General features: G+C 38.8%; 1 protein-coding gene across 2 annotated transcripts in view; it reads right to left on the reverse strand.

Moving 5' to 3' along the window:
• ACACA (acetyl-CoA carboxylase alpha) overlaps window positions 1–22,724 on the reverse strand; it is a 229,453-nt gene that overhangs the window by 74,062 nt on the left and 132,667 nt on the right. For both annotated transcript variants that reach the window (XM_024757632.1, XM_024757631.1), the window contains 6 exons: window positions 21,552–21,593; window positions 20,112–20,327; window positions 19,055–19,210; window positions 16,512–16,715; window positions 11,803–11,958; window positions 10,101–10,247 (listed from right to left, as the gene is read on the reverse strand). In XM_024757632.1, the coding sequence (XP_024613400.1) occupies window positions 10,101–10,247; window positions 11,803–11,958; window positions 16,512–16,715; window positions 19,055–19,210; window positions 20,112–20,327; window positions 21,552–21,593 (921 nt within the window). The remainder of the gene's footprint in view (window positions 1–10,100; window positions 10,248–11,802; window positions 11,959–16,511; window positions 16,716–19,054; window positions 19,211–20,111; window positions 20,328–21,551; window positions 21,594–22,724) is intronic.

A 22,724-nucleotide genomic window follows, 5' to 3' on the forward strand; every position in this document is an offset into this window, starting at 1 on the left:
GGAAGGGCCCGGGTACCAAAAAAAAAAAAAAAAAAAAAAAGGGAGAAAAAACTACCAAATACTTCTTCACTGGGTAACAGGTACATGGGAGCTTATATTATTATCTCTAGTGCACATTTGAACATTTTCACAGTGAAAAAAAAAATTTTAAGGAGAAAAAAAAATCTCACCAACCCAACGTATTTCTCATGTTTTAGAGGAACTGACTCTAAGTTTTAGTTATATTACAACAGATCACATTTATATAAAATTTAAAGAGAGGAATAAACATATGAAAACTTAAAATCAAGACTCACCTTAAAGGGAGAAGAGTATCAAGAACTGTCTTAGTCTGTTGGGGCTATCATTTCCTTTTTTAAAAAGAAATGCTCTGCAATGATGTGGTATAATGTAAACATATGTATATATAGGTTTATACAATATTAATATCTCTACCTTAGAAGTACTGCCTCAGTGTTTTTCTGGTCTGATAGTTAAATACATATTTATACTTTTAAAGTCAATATTTGTACAATAGACAAGAACAGTGCCTATCAGCTAAATACATATTTAGGACTGTACCACATGTACTCCAAACATGTACTAAAATCAAAAGCTTATATTTATACAGAGCCTTTCATCTTGAAGGGGGCTAAAGAGCTTTACAAACATGTACATAAAAGGACATTTGCACTGATAGGCAGGCAAGATATCAATTCACCGGCTCCCCTATTTCTTCCAGCAGTCTGGGGTAGGAACACATGGTGTCAACAGATGCAGGTCTGTAACAGCTGCAAAGACATGTAACACAATAATCCACTATACCCAGTCACTGAAAGAGGGCTTGCAACTTGAGAACAGCAACTGCTCTCCTCCAGTGCAGAAGCACCACGGCCATTGCCAGCTTTGTGTTTTTAAATTATTCTCTACCAAACTCAACTAATCACCTGACAAAATTGAATTTGATACTGGAAATGGTTTCTGAATGCAAAGTACTTTGTCTGATGATGAAAACTAGTTTAAAAAACGCTTTCCTCTGCCCTTGTTAGATTTAGAAAAAAAAAAAAGGGGGTCACAACATTCAGGAGAAATGGTTCAAAATATTCTATCTAAGAATAGCTTTGTCTCAGAGGATTGGGTCATTACTTCAGAAGACAGTCATATTTTCCTCCCATTTAATTAGGACACCGTAAGTTTTTCAGTCAAATTACTTTATACGGATGGGGTCTATCTATATTATACACACAATGGAGGTTTTATATTGAAAATTCTGCAATCACTATATAAAAGCATACACAAGTGTGACAATGTGATTAGGAATATGACATTCACTGATTTCACCTAAGCCAAGCTGCCCTGTATGTTAACTTAAAAATAACAACCGAAGGAAATTCCATCACTGAATCCTCTTGTTTCAGCTTCTCTCTCCGTCCAACGTTTCTATGCAATAAAACCTAGTGAAAATGACACTCCAGGACTAAGGGCTAAGGACGACTAAAGGGCTAAGGAAGCAACAAAGTGAGAACATGTAGCCTGAAAGGGGCTTGTCGGAGTGGCTGGGTTTATGGTCTAACGAGTGTCAGACTCAGGCTTTTGGTCCCTGGCAGTGCCACTGACTTCTTCCCTGACCACTGTCTTGCCGAGAGAGGCATGGACTAACCAACTGGTTCTAGGGACTTACCGCCAATTATAGTTTCATTAATATAGCCATAAATCAGTTTTCAAAATATCTAATCTCAGATTATTTTTGATAACAGAGCATTCCAATTAGCAGGCTTCTTAGGTGTAGGATTATCCACCTAAACTAATTACCTTAAAGTGAGAAAGGGAAGAGGTTCAAAAGAGTTACCGTGAATAAGTTAAGGATCAGCAGAAATAAACATTTGTTCTCCTTATACAAGTTCTAAGGAAGAAGATATTTCTTTGGCCACAGTCTGATCCTGGAATAAACACGCGCAAGCAAGGGAGGAGGGGATGGGGCGGAGAAGGCAAGCAGAAGAGAACAGTCTTATTTAACTGTTTTTATGTGGGTAAAATGATTTGTGCTACAGTATTTCCATAAGAAGTGGGACCATTATTTTCCTGTAGAAACACATTTGGTTTGAAAAGTATCACTGGACAGGACGTGAAAATCAAACCGAATGAATTATTCACAACCTCCGATCAGAGGTGATCATTATTTCTGATGCTCCAAACAGTGATTAGGATTCTGCCCTGAGATGTCATTTTCTCGCTGAGTAACACCAGTGATACAGAAAGGCATTATCTATCTATTCATATGTGTATTTTTTCTCCTGGGAGGACCTCGGTTTAATGTTACTATAACAGATAATAAAAGCATGATAATATTAACATTTATTCTGATGACGCCCATAAATGCCATTAGTCTGACACAAAGTGTCAACACTAATCATGACCCAAAATTAACACCAAAATTGACATCAGCATTAATTGTACTATCAGTGTGAATAGAAGGTAGAAGTGTACATATGCACATGTACACACCTGCACTTTCCAAAGCTGCTGCTACCACAAAGTAAAACAACAATATTTAAGCTCAATAAAGAAATCTGAAGGGAAAGCTAAGGGGCAAAACAGGACAGGAATTTGTTTTCAAGGATGTAAGAAGCATTCAAGTCTAGCTATGCCGTGGGAAGTAGAAAGGGAGTATCTTTGCCACAGCTGCCTTTCTTATATCTCCACACTTTGAGTTCATCGGTAATAATATCTTTCTACATGGACCTAAACACAGGTTAGACTGTGGTTGAGATGTTGAAGCTTTATTTATTTTCCATGCTGAAAGTCTACAAGTTGAGTGTTTCTGGCAAAGCCTCCAGTAGCTATTGTGCTACTACTGCTAGTGCTGGGAAGATGACTATCCGACAAGGCTCTGGGGCAGAAATATAAAGAATCCTAGAACTTTAGAGCCGAAACAGACCCAGGCAGCATCTGCATCATGAAGATGAAAAAACTAAGATCCAGAGAGAAGGAATATGAACTTGAGTTCCTTTTCAGACAGATAACAAAATGCTACCTTTCCCCCTTCCTTTTGTATGTTGGATGGAATACTTCACTTTTAATTAGATACTATCAAAAAATAATTACAATTTTAACTTATATTAGAACCTCGTGGGGAAAAAAATGCATCATGAAATATTAGAAAATACTGTATAGGTCTTAAAAGGTGTATTTTTAAACCATAAGGCAATGCAATATTTGACTTAATTTGTGCCATTCAGAAAAAACATGCTGAAAAAATGTCAATGCCTTCCATGTTGTATTATCTTCTGGATATCATGTTCCATTGCCTAGTGTCGTGTGAGCACATAAAGGAGCTGAAAACAATTTTCTTAACAGCTGAAAAAGTCTTTTTTTCATGCTTGGATAATTCAAAAATGGCTGAACAAACTTACCTCAACCCTTCTAAAAAGCGATAAAAGGATAAGAAAAATATCATTTTTAGAGCAAAAAATTTTCTTCCCAGAGGTAATTCTTTGAAAATGTTACCAAAGATTAGAAATAATAATTTTAAACAGGGGAATTGTTTCTTCCTGTACTATTTATATGCTTGAAACCACAGTAATTTTACACATGTACACACAATGCTTTAATAAACATACCAATTTTTAAAAACACATGCAATGGAGCACATACAAGCCAGTGGTATTTGAGAAATGGGGTGCCGGAGTGACTGGTTGATAGGGAAATTAACCAAGCTGGCCTACCACAGTTCAGAAAGCCTCCCCCATTAATCATGTAAACGAATGTTGAACTCTGATGCTCCACGCTACACTTCATCCTCTGGTGTCATCTGTTGCTGTCCTGATGTTCATTATTGCCTCTGGTTGGAGCTGTAAAATTTCTTGACATAGGGTACTATATCACACCCTTTTTCTGCAAAATCTTAAAAATTAAGATGTATGAAAATGCTGGCAAGTTCATCCATTTGTTCAAAGGCTAACTTTAAGGACTTACTTTTGAAAGGCACTGAGGAGCCCTCCGCAAGTGCTGCTTTGGTTGGCCAAGGGATGCATTAGGATTTTCAAGGTCAGTCAAGCTCATTGGGCCTTGGTTTGCTACTAACGAAATAAGTCAAAATCAACTAATCGACCCGATGAGAACTCTCCAGCTCCAGTAACAGACATTAAGAAGGAATTTGAAGAAAAATATATACATCCCAGAAGAACAGTGTTAGGAATTCATTAGAAGTAATTCCACGGCAGCAAGACCTAGCTTTCAAAAGTAGCCTCAATATTTTTCTAATGAGGGACTCAACTTTGGTTCTGAAGATCATTTCAGACAAAGACTTGTAGCCAAACACACTCACTAAGAATGAGGCTAAAAGAAGAAAAGTACACAATAATTTTAAATAAAACTATCTTACCATGTATTCCGTAATATGTCTTTTTCCGTACTTGAAATTCCTATCTTGCTAGGTTAAAAAGATTCAAAATTGGTTTTTTAAAGTCCTTGATGAAAAATAAGGTAAGTGCAAATTATGAATGTTTATATATAATCAGTGGAATGTGATACTTTTCTGCCGAGGATCTCAAAGCACTTAGAAACACTCTCCCATCTTCAGGGGCAGATTGGTGGCAAGGACCATTAGTCTCTTTTTATAACTTGAACAGTCAGTGCACAGACCATGATCCTGTTTTTCAGATCTGCTTTTCTTGGGTCTATTTCAGAGCTCACCTTCAGCATGCTACAATACAAATATGCCTCTTTTCCAACACACATCTAAAAGACTGATATGGACTCAATTTCCACACCCAGCATGAAAAGGTAAACTGATTTCAAAAGAATGAAACAAAAGCACAGTAAAATACACCTAAATTAGCTTCCCATTCATGGAGCTATTCTGAGGTTAAATCGAGTAAAACAATAGGCAAAAGCCTAATGTTAAACTAGAAAAATATTTGGGTTTTGTTCGCATTAGAAATGGTCAACCCTTTCCTTACTCAACTCAAGCCCACAAACGCTCTCTCCAGTCAGTTTCAAAGCATCATGGATGGCACTAGAATTTAAGTCCAGGAGAGCCCAAGGAATTCCTTTGAGAGTATGGAAAATGTCAACCAAGTGAATTAAGACAGAGGGTTATGGTGGTTTTTCTAAAATAAGAGGTCCTTTGGGTTAAGAGGTCCAGCCTAAGAACTGTCAAAATAGATCTACTAATTAATTTCTTCCAATCTTTCAGGCTTACATAAGCTTACCAACCTCCTTTCCCTATCCAACTCCGAAATTTTATTTTTGTTTTTATACTCAAATTAGAGATTTCAAAGGATGATAGCAAAAATAAGTGAGACGCAGTGTCAAAATGGTAAGATTTATTTAAGCTAGTCAATAGATGCAGGGATATTTGTCATATCACTCCATATTTTTCTATAAGTTTGAAATATTTTATAATAAAAAAGTTAAAGAGATAGTTACACCTTCGTGGAACTGGACAACAGTACCTTGCCAACAATTAGATGACAGTTAAATACAGGCAAGCCTGAGCAGTTCTAGAACTGAATTCTTAATCCCCACCATTTCACCCCCCAGAACACAAAGCAGAACTGAAACCAAGATACCAGTCATAATGGCAGTTAGCCTTCGAACTTTAATTTATACTACTTATTTCCCTCCTCAATCATCCTCTTTCTAAAAAATGTTTCCTGTAAAAATGTGCAATCATGATGTAAGATTCAACAGATCTCCACCCAAAGGGCTAAGAGAGCAATTGCACGTTGTGGGAACACTAGGCAAAGCCTACCATACCAACTGAAAAAAAAAGGGAAGGATACTGCTGGATTTGCCTCACCAAACAGGGCAATTCAAGAGGCTTATCTGAAGGCTAGGCTGCTGAGAAGGAAAAACCCTGACACCTAGTGCCCATCTGAAAAAACGAAGTCTTGGAGCCACTACAATTTTAAGCCTGGCAGTGTGTGTGGAGGTGATCATCAAATTGCATTCAATCTGGAACATACTTAACTCTCAGAAAAATTTTAAGGAAAAAATGTAATGCCATGCAAGAATTCCAGTCTCTAACTACCAATCCTTTTTGGAGTACACATCCTAAACCTAATTATTATATCTGCTTCTAGACACAGCATCTTCTCATTGCAGATTTTCATTACGACAGGAGCAATGAGAGGGAATGGATAGATTCATATTGTTAAAAAGCCCATGTTCCGAAACAGTAAGGAAAACAGGGTCCTCATTTCTATCCCCACTAATTTTGCTATAAAAGGTGCCTGTCTATTGTATCTTTCAGCATTGCCCAATTTGGAGACTCATCATCTAGTTCACAGAGCAATTAAAGGAAATATAATAAAAGAATGCTAATAACATTTCAGAATATATAAGAACACAGTCTCAAGAAGGCCAGTGCTTTCGTTGTCCTACCAGGCAAAGTTAAGTTGTTCTCCGTCAAGTCGGTTACAGACGTTGGCTTGATCTTAGCCTGAGCCTTTTAATAACAGGATTTGGTGCGAAAAGCAGCTACATTGGATTGTGAACTGTTACTCAAAGTGTTCCCACCTACAATTACAGCTTCCACCAAATGATCAAAACAGGTTAGCGAACTGGCAGGAAAATGAAAACAATTCCCCCCAAATTGAGAAGCGGTGAAAGCAGAACTGTTGGTTAGCTGCGCTTCTTCTATATCCAGGCTTAACAGCATACATTCATCTAGCTGTGTATTTACATACAGTGCCCATCACAGGAGCATGAAATTAGTTTAGTCTACGTTGCAATCACATTTTCCTCAATTTTCATCTTTACTTGAAACGATTAAAAAAAAAAATCCTAGACAACTTATCTTTGGAGCTATTTGCAAGGAACGTAGTTCACAGATTTGGTCTACATCTTTTTTATTCCTACTCTAAATCCATACTAAATGCAATGCCATTCAAATCTGACAATGAGAAAAATGGGTTCTCCTATACCTTTCATCACGCATAAGGTGGCATTCCTTCAGTTACATCTCTCGCAGTGGGGAAGGGACAACTAGGAAAATAGAAAGGAGAGAGTAGCTAACGTCACATCAGAAAAGCTCTTTTGCCTGCTTTTAACTCGGCCACAATGTTCAAAATGCAGCTCACATCTCTGCTGAAACAGCCAATATTCTTCCTCAAATGGCAAACAAGTTACCTAAAACTAAATGGAACTGAACTGTTCCAAGTCCTGGTCCCATCACCTTTTTACCTATTTACTGTCCTGGAAAAAAAATCGGGAAGAAAGACTGGTTACCCACACAGCCGATGGTATGATAAGTGCAGGCTTTCTGCCTTTGATTACGGGGGGAAGCATCTCAATTCACGGGGAAACTCTGCAGGAATCTCTTGTTTTACCTGTATTCCTTATATCCATGTGCTAGCTTTGAAACCCAGAAACTCCAGTCCTTCAAGGTAATGCAGTATCACCCACCACGATGACCTGGTGGAGCTGTCGCCTTTGGAGAACACCACATTATGATGATTTAATGGCTACGTAGCACTGAGGCATTTACACTGAGCCTCGGCTCTCAGAACATTAACAGGTCAATCTCTTATTCCTTTTTCTAATAAAACTGTTTCTCAAGGCTCCGTTAGATGCCCATTCTCTTTGGGATAGGACTGATTTGCTCCCAATCTCATCAACATGAGCTCTTTTCCTTCCCCTCACATCATTCTTGGGGTAATATGTAGAGTGCCAAGCTCATGACAACCTTGTCTCTTTGGCCAAAGAAAATTAAACGGCAATTGCTGTAAGTCAACTTGCCTTGATAAAACTGGGCTCAGCACGAGGAAATACATCCTCCTGACACCTCGTCATCTCTTAGGCACAGCTGTCCCTCAGAGTTCTGACCGCTGAAACTCCATCTTTAGATTGGTCAGTCGCTCAGTGGACATGCTTCATTGTACGTTCAAGCTCTTGGTAACCGAGTTGGATACTAATACCCCAACCTCATTCCTGTTGTGCAGGACCCTATAATCTAGCTAAGGCCACTGACTGACTTCACCAGCCATGCCGGGCATTAGTCACTAAGGGCTCACAAAAGAAATCAGTCTCACTCCTCCTGAGCTCAAAGACTCAGAAACAGCAAGCTGACACTCAGCTTCAATCCTAGTCAACCATTTGAAGGAAAGGAAAAGAGAACAAAGAAAACAGGCAACTAAGGAGGGAAAAGAGGAGGACAAGAAGAAAGTAAGAACTGACGAAAAGCAAAAAAAATTTCAAATACTATTAGATTTCAAGATTATTATTAAAGCATTGGGCAAAGGAAAACATGTGGTCCCTGTATTGACGCTACTACTCATAGCCCTAGTCCTATGCTGCTGTTTAAGACATCCCTTTGCACCAAGGTTTGTTGGGTCTTAAAAGGGTTAAAAAAACCCTTTTTTTTTTTAATTCGTGTGTGTGTGTGTGTGTGTGTGTGTGTGTGTGTGTGTGTGTGTGGTCTTTGGGTACAGAGTCCCGTATAATAAGACTATTTGTATTCATACTGGCAGAGTAAACACTACATGTTCATGCCCAGGCAGCTCTGTGCTTGTAATTTCAGCAAGAACAGAGCTCTGTCCCTCTGGGACTTCACTATTCCCCCAGTCTCCATTCGCTCAAACAGAATGAGAGCAGAGAGAAAGCAGGACAGAAAGATCATGGCAAGAGGTTTCACACAGCACTGCAGCTAGCTTTCACGTGGCCAAAAATCTCATTTTGTGTTTTAATTACATTAGTTAAAAGCATTTTTCTCTCAGTCCCCTGTTCACAAGGGTGCCTTCCACTCCTGAAGACTCCACTGTTCAATGAATCAGAATTTAAGTCTAGCACAATGAAGCTTTTCTTTGCTGCTGAGGGGTTCACTAAGTAGATGCTACACACAGTGGCATAAACCTCTGCTGCAACTTTGTGTGTTAATGAGTATACATACACCTACTCTCGTCAAAATTCTACGCATCCTTTCTCCCCAGCCTCTCGCCTTTGCTATTAGATTAGAAGAACTCCTACAAGTCTGATACTCTCCATCGGGTCCAATGCTTGCATCCATCTTAATACCAAACCATCTACTTTTGGCAGCCACTGGTGTACCTGCTGAACAACCACGCACCTTGTACACATAGGAAATTTTTTTGAAAAAGATACTGCATAAAATGGGAAAAAATTACATTTATCCCCAAAGGTCTACCCAATCTGTTTATGGTGAACACTCAGATAGAGATTACTCCTTCTAAGGAACGAGATTTATCTAGGGATTACATCTAAGGTTAAAATAAAAACATATCTCATTTTAGGCTTATGACTTGTTATCACTGTTGTTATAACTGTACATTAGAAGCATAGTTAGACTCAGGAAGAATCTCAGTGCAATGAGGAGGATGTGGGGTATAGGGCAGAATACGACTTTACATCATTAACAGTGTACTATAGGAGAAAGGAATCCAAAGCTAGAAAAGGCACTCCTAGATAACTATCAGACACGGGTTCTCTGTTACCTCCTTTTATGTTTAAACCCCTGGTTCTGATTGGGCCCCTTTAGGAAGAAAATATTTACCATGCTCACAACAGTACCAGATGAAATTAACCTGAGCACGAAAATACATATCAAAAACTGTACACCACTATGCAAAGTAAGTATCCAAATAAGGAAAAACATCAAGAAATATTCTAAATGCTTTTATTATCGAAAACTCTCAAAATTTCAAACATATACAAAAATAGAGAAAATAATCTAGTCCTATGTATCTATCACCTAGCTTCAGTTAACAACTCATGTTCAATCCTGTTTCACCTGTACTCCCACATTCACACCCCCTCATTATTCTGAAGCAAATCCTAGAGATTAGATCATTTTATCTATAACTATTTTAGTATGTATCTCTAACAGAAAACAATACTTTTTTAAAAAGCAAAATTATAATAGCATTTTAAAAAAATGTAATACCATTATCACACTTAAAAAACTAATGATAATTCCTTGCTATCCAGTCAATGTTCTCTGGCTAAAGAATTCTACCAACAGGACTACTATTTCTACCAGTAGGACTACTATGCTGCCTATGCCACTCAGACCTTAATGCTATTTAATGACCACCCCCATGGAAAGCTGGTACTAGTGGGCACAAAGATAAGAAAGGGGAGAGCGGGACGCAACTACTTGCCTCATTTCCTCCTGGAAGTCTGTTCATGTGGACCAGTTGACCTTGATCATCCAACACAAGCTCAGTGTACGTCAGCATGTCTGAAGGCAGAGGGGGTGATGGAAGGAATGCTTGAGTGGACATAGACTCCCAGAGTTTGATCAGGGACTAAAGGAGGAGAAAAGTTTGACTAATCAGTAACAATTAGCATTTCAACATGAACAAAATAAATATTAAAATATCATCAGTCTAGTTTTGCTCTTTCTTTTCCAAATGTTCTGCTGAGTGTCTAAACGTTAGACCAAATTCTAGAGCTCTCATTCTCAGTTGAAATAGATTTGTAATTGTCTTTAACATAATGTTTTTTACATGCCAAAAATCAGGCACTTTTCCAACAACATCAAACTACTGAGTGATCATGAATCAGAATGAATCAGTCCCTCTTTAAAAAAGAGAAATTCTAGAGAAACTTGGCTACAGAAGAATAACCAGGAAAGTGACATGACACTCAGCTAATACAAAGTAAACCCAAGAACACAAGAATAGAGTTTCTACTAGAGGTTCAGGGGAAGCATCCTCTTTCTAATATCTTTTCAAAGCTACAGGCCCATACACGGGAATTAGCTCACTAGAGGTGTATGACTGTAAATGTGCAAATCAAGTCTGCTCAAATTTGAGAAAACAGAGAGACACACCTATCATTTTAAAACCATTTCAATTTCCACTCCCAGCTTCATATTACCAAAAATATTGCTGCATGAAGTGGAAACTAGTTTAGTTGTTTCTCAGCTTGCCTCAAAGCAACATTTAAAACCAGTATGACTCATTCATACTTACAAGTCCAAATCACTGTGTTTATGTCTATTCTATAGGAAGAATTATATAGAATGTGATTTCTCTTTATGGCACTGGCACTGGGGAACAGAATCAACACTCAACTTCTAGGCTAACAACGCCGGTAATACTGAACAAAGACAGCTATGTTTCAAGGGAGAGACCTTGTAAACAAATGGTTACATAAAGGAAATCTCTTGTATTTCTGAATAATACAGGAAGTACAGAAAGACTATTTACTAAGACCGCATGTATTACTTTATTAAAATTCAAATGTGGTAACAATGGTATTTTTGACTAGGAGACTTGGAAAAATCCTATGTTCACAGATTTTTTTAAGGACAAATTCAGTATTCTTTCGATACACTAGTTTTTATTCAGCTATAATAAATCTCCCACAAAAGAACTGATAATTTAAACTGTGTACCATGAACTCTATATCCATTTGTATATGTTATATACTGATTCTCATCATATTAACCTAGGTTATCAGTTAGAGACCTGGGTTACCTTGGAAAATAGGAAAACGAGAACTCGAGTTTCAAATCTCTTTTTGATTTGAATACAGGCTTTGGAAATAGACACCTAAATGTAACTCCTTACACCGGTCATCGTAAACTACCATCGCAGGCATGTGGTCTCAGTTTACTCTTTTCTACTCAACAGAGGCCTCTATTCTCACCATTTTTCCTGTTAATTCATAAAGAACCACCCAACATCTGAGTTGGCAGTCACAATCCCAAAAGAGATAGAAGTGAGAACAGTGTCAAGATATTTCCTGCCTTTTGGAAGCGCCCTATTCCAGTCTAAGCTGCATCTGATGAAAATTCAGGAAAAATCTTGCCTCTTTGGCACATGTCAGATCTCCCCCACCGTTAGCCACCTTTACCTGCCGAAACATCTCTGGGATATCATATATGTATGTTGTCCCTAAGGACTGTGCCTGGAACCTCTTTGATTGAAGCAGGTCTTTGGTCACATATGGAGTGTTGATTAACATTCCATGTAATGGTCCCTGTTTGTCTCCGTATGCCTGAAACATGATCTGCAGGAAAAAGAGGATGGCATGGGGAGTTAAAAGACAGGGGGAAAAAGTCAGATCAGCTGCCTAGAGGGACTCTTCTTCACAAATGTTATTTCTTGAAACACATTTTTGGTGGGTTGAGTAGCTAAGATATGCCTCTTGACATTGGGTACATGGTGCTCTCACCTCTCTACAGATTAACCAACTCCAAAAGATGGTATGTAACCAACCACACATCATACTTTTGAAATCAACAAGAAAGCACAGTTTAAGTTTCACATTTCAGAGACAGACTGACAATGCTTGCCTTCTAAAGTGACTTGAATCCCATATATTCAAAAACAAAGCATGTCAACTAACCAGCTAAGCAGTTCTAGTATTTAAGTTGAGGAACAGCTAAGCACTAAAGAGAATTCTGTTCTTTCCCCAGTGGTAGAAGGCCAGGTTGAGGCTCTACCAGGTCACCTACACTTTAGTCTATTTGATTAGAAGGTGCTTCATAAGTACGATTAGCTATATAAAGGCTTCAAAAATTTCTGACACAAGCGGATTTCATCCATCCATCTAGCTAGCTAATTCTTGTTAGCTCATAAGACACAGGCTATAGTAAAAAAGAAAAAAAAATTTATTAAAAAAAATATATAAACTATACATACATATTTCCCTCAGTATACTATGTCTACAACTAGTGAATAGCTCCTGCAATACCTATATTGTCACATAATAAAATCACTACACCAGTTTTCAATTATTTTAACTCAAATATTTCTAGAAGAGTACTTCATATTTCATATATTTAGACAGTTTTATTTGCTTATGAATATTTATAAGGGATGCCATTATTTCAATTCAATTAATATTTATTGAGTGCCCAGAGGTTGTATGACACTCAACTAGGCACTTTATCCATGAATACACAAAACATAGATTCCCAATGCAGTGAATACAAATGCAGATTGGGATGTGAGGGTATGTGTGTATACCCACATACTTATTCAGGCCTTAAGTCTACCACTAACGAATAGATTTGCAGATCTGCTAAACACGCATTAGAAGAGAATTAAGTACTCTCCTATATCCTGGGTACAGTTCAGTTAAGCAAATGCTTAGCCCTTTAGATCAGAGGAACAAATGTGTTCTACTGACTTGTCAATCAGGTCCTATTCTGGGCAAAACTTGTCTTGGGCTGCTTAAAGCCCACCAGAATGGAGCTCCCAATCCTCTTGCACATGACCAATGAAGAAAGTCACCAGGTGGGAGGCAGAATTAGCATTGTCTTAGTAATGTGAGAGGTAGAAATAATAATGTTTCAAGAGATTCAAAGTGTTAAGTGAGGCCAGGGTGTTAGTATGTGAAAACTGGACTTAGAGGAGATAACCCAAATCAAAATAAGAAAAAAAGGAGCAAAAGCAGTAGGTTCTTGGAACTACATTCCAAGTACATACCTATAGGTCTTATCTTTCTATTAGATAGAAAGATAGGTACAGTTTTGCAAGGTCTGGAATAAAGTCAGGCTGGTCACTTAAGCAACATAACTGTAGGTACTTTCACTGCTGGTGGGAATTTAAAATGGTACAACCTCTTTGGCAAACAGTTTGGCAGTTTCTTATAAAATTAAACATACACTTACTATGACTCAATAATTATACTCATATATTTACTCAAGAGAAATGAAAACATATCTACACAAATATTTGTAAATGAATGTTCACAGCAGCTTTACTCAGAATAGCCCAAACTGGAAAAATAAAGCCTCAAATGTCCATTGACAGGTGAATGGATATAAAAATTTTGGTATATTCACAAAATGGAACACTACTCAGCAATGAAAAAGAACATACCCATAATCCACGCAACATGGATGAATCTCAAAAACACTATGCTGAGCAGAAGAAGCCAGACACAAAATAGTACCTATTGTCTAATTTCATTTATATGAAATTCGAGGACAGGCAAAACTATAATAATAGAAAACAGATCAGTGGATGCCTAGGGCTGGGGCTGCAAAGGAGAATAAGAAAACTTTTGAGGGTGCCAAGGGTTCTCTATCATGACTGTGATGGTGGTTACACAGGTGTGTGCAATTTCACAATGAATTAAACTCCACACATAAAATGAGTGCATTTTATTACATGTAAGTTCTATCTCAACAAAGTTGAGTTTGAAATGTGTATTTCCCTCTTACACTACACATTGGAAATCAACTGATTTATGCAGTGGATTACTCAGATCTCTCTACTATGACTGCCTGACATCAGTGTTCACTACAGCTAATTCCACAAAGACTATACAAGGAAAATAAGACAATCTGAAACTCAAGCCAGTCAACCTTGCTCCTTGTTGGCAGAAAGAATAAAAAATTACTCTGGAGCAAGAGGTTGATAGCAATGGACAGCATTGGCACCCTCTGAATGGTCACTTATCTATCTATGTTGTCTATGTTAATTCCATTTTCTACTATAATGGCCATAGTAATTAAAACTGGTAAAGTATATGTTTTACAAGTTCATGAAAACAGGTACACATTTTATTTATCACACACTTTTCACCAGAGGCCATCAAAAGGGCTTCTCTTGCAAAACAATCTCTGAACCCTTATAATCTGCTCCGTTAGAACCTGGTACTTACTTTATGATGGCACAAATCATAATCATACAAGAGAGAAACTAATTATCCACCTTCTTCCATCATGAGGTAAATTTCTTGAGAAGAGAGATCACTTTTTAATCTTTGTATCCACTGCTTGGTACATTATACGTGGTCAATAAATGTTAAATTGATGAACAAATGAATGAATGATACACATGGTTCTATATTGTTTTAAATTCATATAATGACTCACTAGAGCAAAGAAAGGGAAAAAACAAATTGGCAAGAAGCATCAAGTAGGCTTTCAGGGTGCCAGAACTGAGTTAGAAGCTGTTCCTTTCGTGGTCTCCCTCCTCTAGTCGTGGGCTTGAGTTTACGCTTGGCAATGGCTGTTGAATCTCAACTGAAGAGCCTCAGGGAGACCCCCCTTCCTTCAGGGCTTACTAAACATGCCAGACCCATGGTAAGAGAGGTGCTTCCCCAGGCTAAAGGCAGCTCATTCATTCTTTCAGATACTTAGTGAGTGCTTATTTTGTGCCAGGCACAGTACTAAACCCTGATTGAAGGCATCTGCTCCTTTCATGCCCCTGTGTCACCACTACCCAGCATGAGGGAAATCTAAGAGCTTTCTAATAAAAGAAATGGGGGGGGATAGTTATGAAGAACAAATGTATTTATCAAAAACATTAAAATCTCAAGTGGCCATCTTATTTTTCACAAGAATAGATCTGCCTTGAAGCCACTGCAGAAGTTAATTAAAAACATCCCTGCCCATGGAAAGCTTTGACTGAAAATGTCTTTAAGGTTGTCCTGAAAACATCAAATGCAGCAAAAAATTATTGAATACTCTTTCTCTTGCTCACCCCTTGCACTCTTGTGCACTCTTTCTCTCTGTTTTAACTGTTCACTTCTCACATGATAGGTTTCTCTGACCATCTAACTGGGAATCAAAGCACAAAATGAAAGGTCGCTCTGACAACTGTCCAAACCTAGAATTTTCATCTTCAAAATACCGGCAAAAAATATCTTTTCTTACTGCTGTTCCCAGATTTAAAAGGACATATATAAAAACAAGAGACACATAATCTCTTTCTGTCACCCAATGCATAGAACAGAATGAGACCTTTGTGTACACATACAAAGGAGCAAGTTCATCCTTTAATGAGAAGAGAGGCACTTCCCAAGTTCAGGCCAGAGACCTACAATTAACATCCCAGTTCTTAAAAAGATGTGAGCAACAGTAAACTGAGCTAAATCCTGTATCATAGCAAATGGCCCAAATATTGAGAAACCAAGGTGGTAAAACAGATTAAAAGGGAATTCTTTGTTATCACAGAACCAATCTACTTAGAAAGTCACTTTCCATTTTCATATTCTCAATTTTTCTATCTGAAAAAATGGGTTAAAGTTTGCCACTTTGCTCTTTTACAGATATATGATACTCTGAACTCTTTGAAGGAAAGATAATGTATGTAAATGGAATAAAGGGTAAATAAGATAAAGTCACTGCTTGATATTGCTAAAGCTATTATTATATTACGTTGAAATTTTCCTTCTTTGAGATATTTCATATTTCAACAATTCCCCTTCCTTTACTTGCCAATGAGTGGTCTAAATAGGCTGAAAATGGGAACAAGGACAAATCAGATCAGAAAAGACAAGACTGCTCAAGTAGCCGAAGAGCCCTCTAAAAAAGAGCCCTAAACTGCACAGTTACCTGTGGAGTCAGGTTCCCTTGTCACCTGTTAGGGCTCACCAATACATGACAAAAGGTTAAGGGTTTCATAACATCCATGATTAGGACAGTGGCACGTCATATGAGGCAAATGAAGTGTTTCAAATTCATGCAACCATTTAAGCTAAGAGAGGATAACCCCACTAGGTGAAACAATGGGATTTGTGAGTTTGGTCTTTCTGTAACAAGGACAAGTGGCTTCTCTCTAGGACCAAGTCAAAACTTTGAGGAGCCTGCCTGACTACTGTACCTGTGCAGTCCTGGAGTCAGTCACCTCCTTGTACAGGCTGATGTCCAAGTAATAGCCAGACTCGTTTGTCAGGAAGAGGCGGATGGGAATTGCTTTTCCAGTTGGTGTCAGGCGAATGTTGATTTTCAGTTCTGCCTGGAGGACACGTAACTTCCACAGCCGACTTCCATAGCGCATTACCATGCTCCGCACAGACTCCTCAATCTGACACAAACACAACGCCAAGCACAAAACTTAAATCCCTTGTAACTAGGACCTGTTTTGGGTCTGCCCATCTTTGGCGAGGGAGGAATGGGAAAAGATGCTGGCTTCCGGAGATGTGTCCTCCATGCATTCCTTACAAAAAGTCACAGAGTTTCTTCCCAACCCTACTCTTGCAAGTCAGGGACAATTTCATGCTGGTCTGGCATTTGAGTGGTTTTCTCTGGCTCACGACACCCAAATCCGCGCAACTCCCTTCCCCTTTCCCAATTATATTCATATTGTATGTCAAAGATCTGCAATATCTAAAATTACAAATGGGATTTAAGAGAAAGCCCCAAATAAGAATAAAATGTCTAGTTAAACAGCTATTAAGTAGCAGTTATATGCACAGTAACTATGTTTCATTGCACTTTCAGGACCTTAAATCAGCATAGCAATTACCACCATGAACTTTTTTCCATACAATTTTATTAAACTTTATAATATATGCTTCTTGGTAAATTGCACAAATTAAAGAAAGGCAATTTGTAGGTGGTGCTAGAATGTTCTCTCTAAACGGAGCTCTGAAACTTGGTCACTGCCAAGTCCAACTGAGACTTAAGTAGATGGGGAAGATGTTCCCTCGTTGCTCTAAGCTTTATATCAAGACAGCTTAGTGCCCCTAGTTTTCAGGGGTTGGCGAGTTATTTTAACCAAATGGCCTTAGATGTGATTTTTCCTTATTGACATACTAAAGCAAAAAAGAATTTTTTTCCAATAGCGCTACATGCAGCTAGGACATACTACTCAAAATTAATGTTTTCTTAAATTAAGTATCTCTCTAAAATCCTTTCTCAAGTTCTTATAACATCTTTTTTTTTTTTTTTTTTTTTTTGTACGCGGGCCTCTCACTGTTGTGGTCTCTCCCGTTGTGGAGCACAGGCTCCGGACGCGCAGGCTCAGCGGCCATGGCTCACGGGCCTAGCCGCTCCGCGGCATGTGGGATCTTCCCAGACTGGGGCACGAACCCGCGTCCCCTCCATCGGCAGGCGGGCTCTCAACCACTGCGCCACCAGGGAAGCCCAGAACATCTTTTAAAAAAATTTCATACCACCCTTCTCTTGTGGCTCTTCAGAAGTGTGTGCCACCCTTGTAGTTTTTTTCTGCTCTTAGAATGGATTTCAAGGAGTTAACATCTCTATTCCCACACTTGCTTGTTAACCAAGAGATATCTATCCATTCTTTTTTCGAGGGAACAAAAGTCAACATCTCTATATACAGGAAATTGACAGCTATCTATGATTAGAAAGACAGAGCCAGGGCATATGAGTGTCTGGAGTGGAAACAGAGAGGCTGATAGCAAAAACTCATTGAGAAATGATAGGTCATATCTACAAATATATATAGTTATATAGTGTCCAGGGCACGTTTTAAGTCTTCTAGTTTCATCAGTCCCAGAATGCCCAGGAGAACCTTTACTTAAACTGGATGATGAGACTTCATGAAACTCAATGAGTAGTCCTGCCCTTGGCTTTCCTGACAGACAAAGCAACCCATCAGTAGTTTGGAGTCTTGAAGAAAAAAAGTAGAAAACGATTTCTCAGGTCTTAGATGTTAAGTTCAAAAAGCAAAAGTCCATGCCTACAATAGGAGAAAGGGTTCTCCTATTCAAATTCCAAAATAGCATGAAAAGGTTAGAGAGAAAAGAAACAGAGAGCAACCTGTCTTTATTACACCTGAGATAAAAGGTCAAGTACAGAATCACCTTGTTTTCCTTCCTTAAATTATATGGAATGCATTTTAGAATAGAGCCTCAGGGAAGAAAACATACATAAATATATGCGAATTCCATATCAACCAAATTCTCTCTCCATGGAAAATTACTAAAGAGAACTAAGTTAGACACTTTGGGAAGGTGTATTACTTCCCTAAGGCCACCAGGTAACCTGTGAAAAGAAGCAGTAATTTTGCCAAAATGCCCTATAATAGCAAAGTTAGTTATTCCAGATGAGAAATCCTAGGGAATTAAATAAAATAGGACTGCTATCACGGCAAATATCATAAAACAGGTACCAACAGAAAAAGAGGAAGAAGTTTTGCATTTTTCTACTGCAAATAAGTGACCAGCATTATTAACATCGTACCACCTTCAGTTTGGGGGTCTGCTTTCAATGGTTAATAGCACATTTTTGACTCCATCCCAGAAACCCAGTCCTACAAGCATTCTGTAAACTTTAAAGATCAAGTGTTCAATCAGCTGACCGAGAGTACCTATTTCCAGGTCCAAGTGCAAAGAAATATGAATGAATCTCTCTGCTTGTGTTGGCGAGTGCTGGCAGAGAAGCTAAGGAGAAATGTACCTTTGAAGGGTCCATGATGACTGTAGGCACAAAGTTGAGGAAGATGTGGTTGCAGTCAGTCCGGACATTTGTATTATTAAAAGCGACCTCCAACTCATCCATGGCTTCTAGGAGCAGCCGCTCCCCTTCATTTTGTAGATATTCAAAGGAAGCTTCCTATGCAGGAAAGAAAATCACCACCAACATTAATGTGTTTTAAAAGAGGCAATAAAGAAACAGCTGTTAAACACATGAAAGAATGTTCAACATCATTAATCATTAGAGAAATGCAAATCAAAATTACAATGAGATATCATCTCACACCGTTCAGAATGGCCATTATCAAAAAATCTACAAACAATAAATGCTGGAGAGAGTGTGGAGAAACTGTTATACATACTTAAGCAGTAGCATGTCACAAGTCATAAGGCACCTGCTGCAGATGTTCTTCCCTTTCTCCCTAGGGTCAACCCAATGATCACAGGCAGCAGGGGCAGGCAAGGGTCAGATAAAGACCTGCCAGACCTTCCTCCTGCCTCTTATGTATCCTTTCCTTCCAACAGGTGGAGATGCTGGGCATCCCCAGAGCAGTAACCCCACTAGGGTTATATCTCACATATGGCAAACAGAGCAGTTTAGAAAGGAAAAACTGCAGAAAGGTTACAGCTATAGGATGCAGTAACAACTAACACACCAGCAAGCACCTTGCTATGTACAGAAAGCACCCCACCTCTAGACAGGTTTACGATGGGGTCACCTCTAACTTTTCTCCTTATCCTCTATCATCCTCTAACCTTCCCTGTGATTTCTCTGTTAGCATGCTTTTTCATTTTCTCAAGCAAGTACTATCATGCTTCCATTACCAAGACAACTTAAATTAAAGGGGGAAAAAGCCCTTCATTACATGGAATATTTACTTCTGTGAGAGAAATGACTCTCACACTTCTGCTGGTTATTGGAGAGTAGGACGAAAGGGAACAAGAGCCTTGATTCAAGAGAGGAAAACCTGATTTTGACCCATGCCTGTTTCTCTGTCCCTTCCCTCAGGGATAACTTCCCATTAAAGTACAGCACCCACCTTGGTGACCAGATCAGAATGTCTGATGATTGCACGGACAAAGAACCTGTAGTCTGTCACTTCTGTGCCCACTTCCACCTTGGCTGCTCCAAGGTACAGGTGCATCTTGTGATTAGCACACGGGATGGCAGTAAGGTCAAAATTTCTCATCCGGTTCAGCTCTAACTGGAAAGCTAGGGCAGGCTCCAGGTGACGGTAGATTCGATCTTCCTCAAACTGAACGCAAGAAAAAACAGCTCACAAAAGGCAGTTACAAAATTATATTATGAAAGTGTATGTAAAACAGATGCTTAAAAATATAAACATAAGCCATGATGTGCCAGTGAGTCAAAAAAGGAGCTACATAGGGGCTTTCCTGGTGGCGCAGTGGTTGAGAGTCCGCCTGCCGATGCAGGGTACACGGGTTCGTGCCCTGGTCTGGGAGGATCCCGCATGCCGCGGAGCAGCTGGGCCCGTGAGCCATGGCCGCTGAGCCTGCGCTCCGCAACGGGAGAGGCCACAACAGTGAGAGGCCCGTGTACCGCAAAAAAAAAAAAAGGAGCTACATACAAGGAAAATGCTAGAGCTTACGTAAGATTAGGCACTAAAGTCCTTGTTTACTTTGCAAGCTTTCATCGTTGACGCTTTTACAAGTGGTGATGCTCTCCATTAAAAACAAACAAAAAACACCAATTCCCTCAGATTTCCTGTAGCATTTAAAGCCTTCATAATTCATTTTTTTAAAACAGTAAACCAGACTGCTTCACATTAATATCTATTTCACATACCAATATTTCCGTTTTACCCAACTAGTCTAAAACGCTTACGGGCAGGTCTTATACTCTTATCATTTCTGGCAGAGTAAAAAGGACATAGTAAATACTTGGAAAACAAACATACAATTTTTAAAAATAGAGATATTTGGCTCTGGACATCCTATATCCATACATAATTATTTACCTACCTTTTTTAAAAGTTGTACTGACATTTACTGTATGTTTTGTTGAAACTAGACATGTAAAGGGTATATGTCCATTGAGTGAATGGAGAGAGAGAGCCAAAAACATAAGCTGGTAGTAGGAAGAAACCAACATGGTCTGAAATTTTATATTTTAAAACTGAAAAACAAATGCTCATAAATAAGACCTGAGGATAAACGAACTGTCCGTGGGTGACAAGAATATTCCTACTATTACATCATTAGGATTATCCTAAGGCATAGAGATGATTTTGAAAGTTATCACTTTCTTTGGGTAGGTCAATACATTTGATTGTTTCCTAAACCAAACTCTTTCAGAAGGGAGCCTTTATTAGTTCTAAGACACATATAAGGCAAAGGGAAGCATACGTTCAATTAGAGGAAGGAGAATGGCAAGAAATACGGCAAAGATAAGCTACTCTTGGGCTTTTAAGGAAAAAACAAAGATTTAAAAAAAAAAGAGGAAAAAAATCAGTTCTTACCTTATCCCTTGCTCGGAATGTGAAAAACTTAGGGAATTCTCTCTGTGTTAAAGAAGTGGGGGAAATGTGTCAGTCCTTCATATATATGGCTCTTTGGGGACAAATACATAGTACAGAAACTGTCAAGCATCTAGAAGACAAGTGCCTAGAAAACATGTTCCTTACCTGGGCTTAGCCTGGGGAATATGCATGATCCTCTGGGTAACCATCACTTTGACCCCACTTACAAATTTGAGAACCACCACATATATTAACCTAACTTTAATAGCTACCCTCTTCTAGGGAAAGAAAAAATATGTATTTTTTCATCTCCCAAGTGGAAAAAGTCTTCTTGGGTGTTGCTCTTGGCAGAACCTGGCAAATAAGACCAATACACCTGAATTCTGCAGCACTGCAATAGTACTTACTGGACTGATTTCCCAAGTTTCTCCTTAAGAAACTCTTAAAATGTAAACTAGCCAGACAGCATAGAGTCCCCAATCCATGTTTTTTTTCCTCATTCACTCTTAAGTCAACAATTTCAAAGGTTTAAACAATGACATTTCAAGACAAAGAAAAGTGCAAGATGTTACTTTGGTTCATACCACTATATGTATAGGAAAGAATGGGGTGGAGCTAGTGAACGTGTAATCATTAGGTCTTACTGCTCTTTTGCAGGGCATTACACAAGAAAGCAACCAATTTACCAGAACCTTAGTAATTAACAAAGATGAATTCAATTAGCAGAGTCCATTCGTTTCTGAAATTTAACTTATTAACACCAAATACCCCTGTTTCTCAGATGGGAAGCTCTACTGGCAGTGCTGGAATCAAGTCATTACTACTTGCCTCTATAGGAGGTTTTACTAAGGAATCTTCTTCATTATGAGTGCAATGTAACCAAACACTTATTGGTACGAGGCAGAGAGACCAGGACTAGCTGCCTACATACCCCTCAATGAACTTCAGGAACCATGAAGGAAACATGAACTGAAAGCCTTGTAGGTGGCAGGCGCTCTCATGTGTTGACCGCCGAGTGCTCTCAACAACCTCTTAGGAAAGTATTGTGACCCCCAAAGGTGAACTTGGGTCTGTCTAATGCCAGAGCCTGTGCCCTTTCATCTCTACCTCTTAAGTGTAGGGTGTCACCTATCTCTTCTTCCCCTCCCTGTCTCCTCACCCCCTCCCCCCCAC

Source organism: Neophocaena asiaeorientalis, unplaced genomic scaffold, assembly GCF_003031525.2.
Source record: "Neophocaena asiaeorientalis asiaeorientalis breed wild unplaced genomic scaffold, Neophocaena_asiaeorientalis_V1.1 scaffold327, whole genome shotgun sequence".
Classification (NCBI taxonomy): Eukaryota; Metazoa; Chordata; class Mammalia; order Artiodactyla; family Phocoenidae; genus Neophocaena; species Neophocaena asiaeorientalis.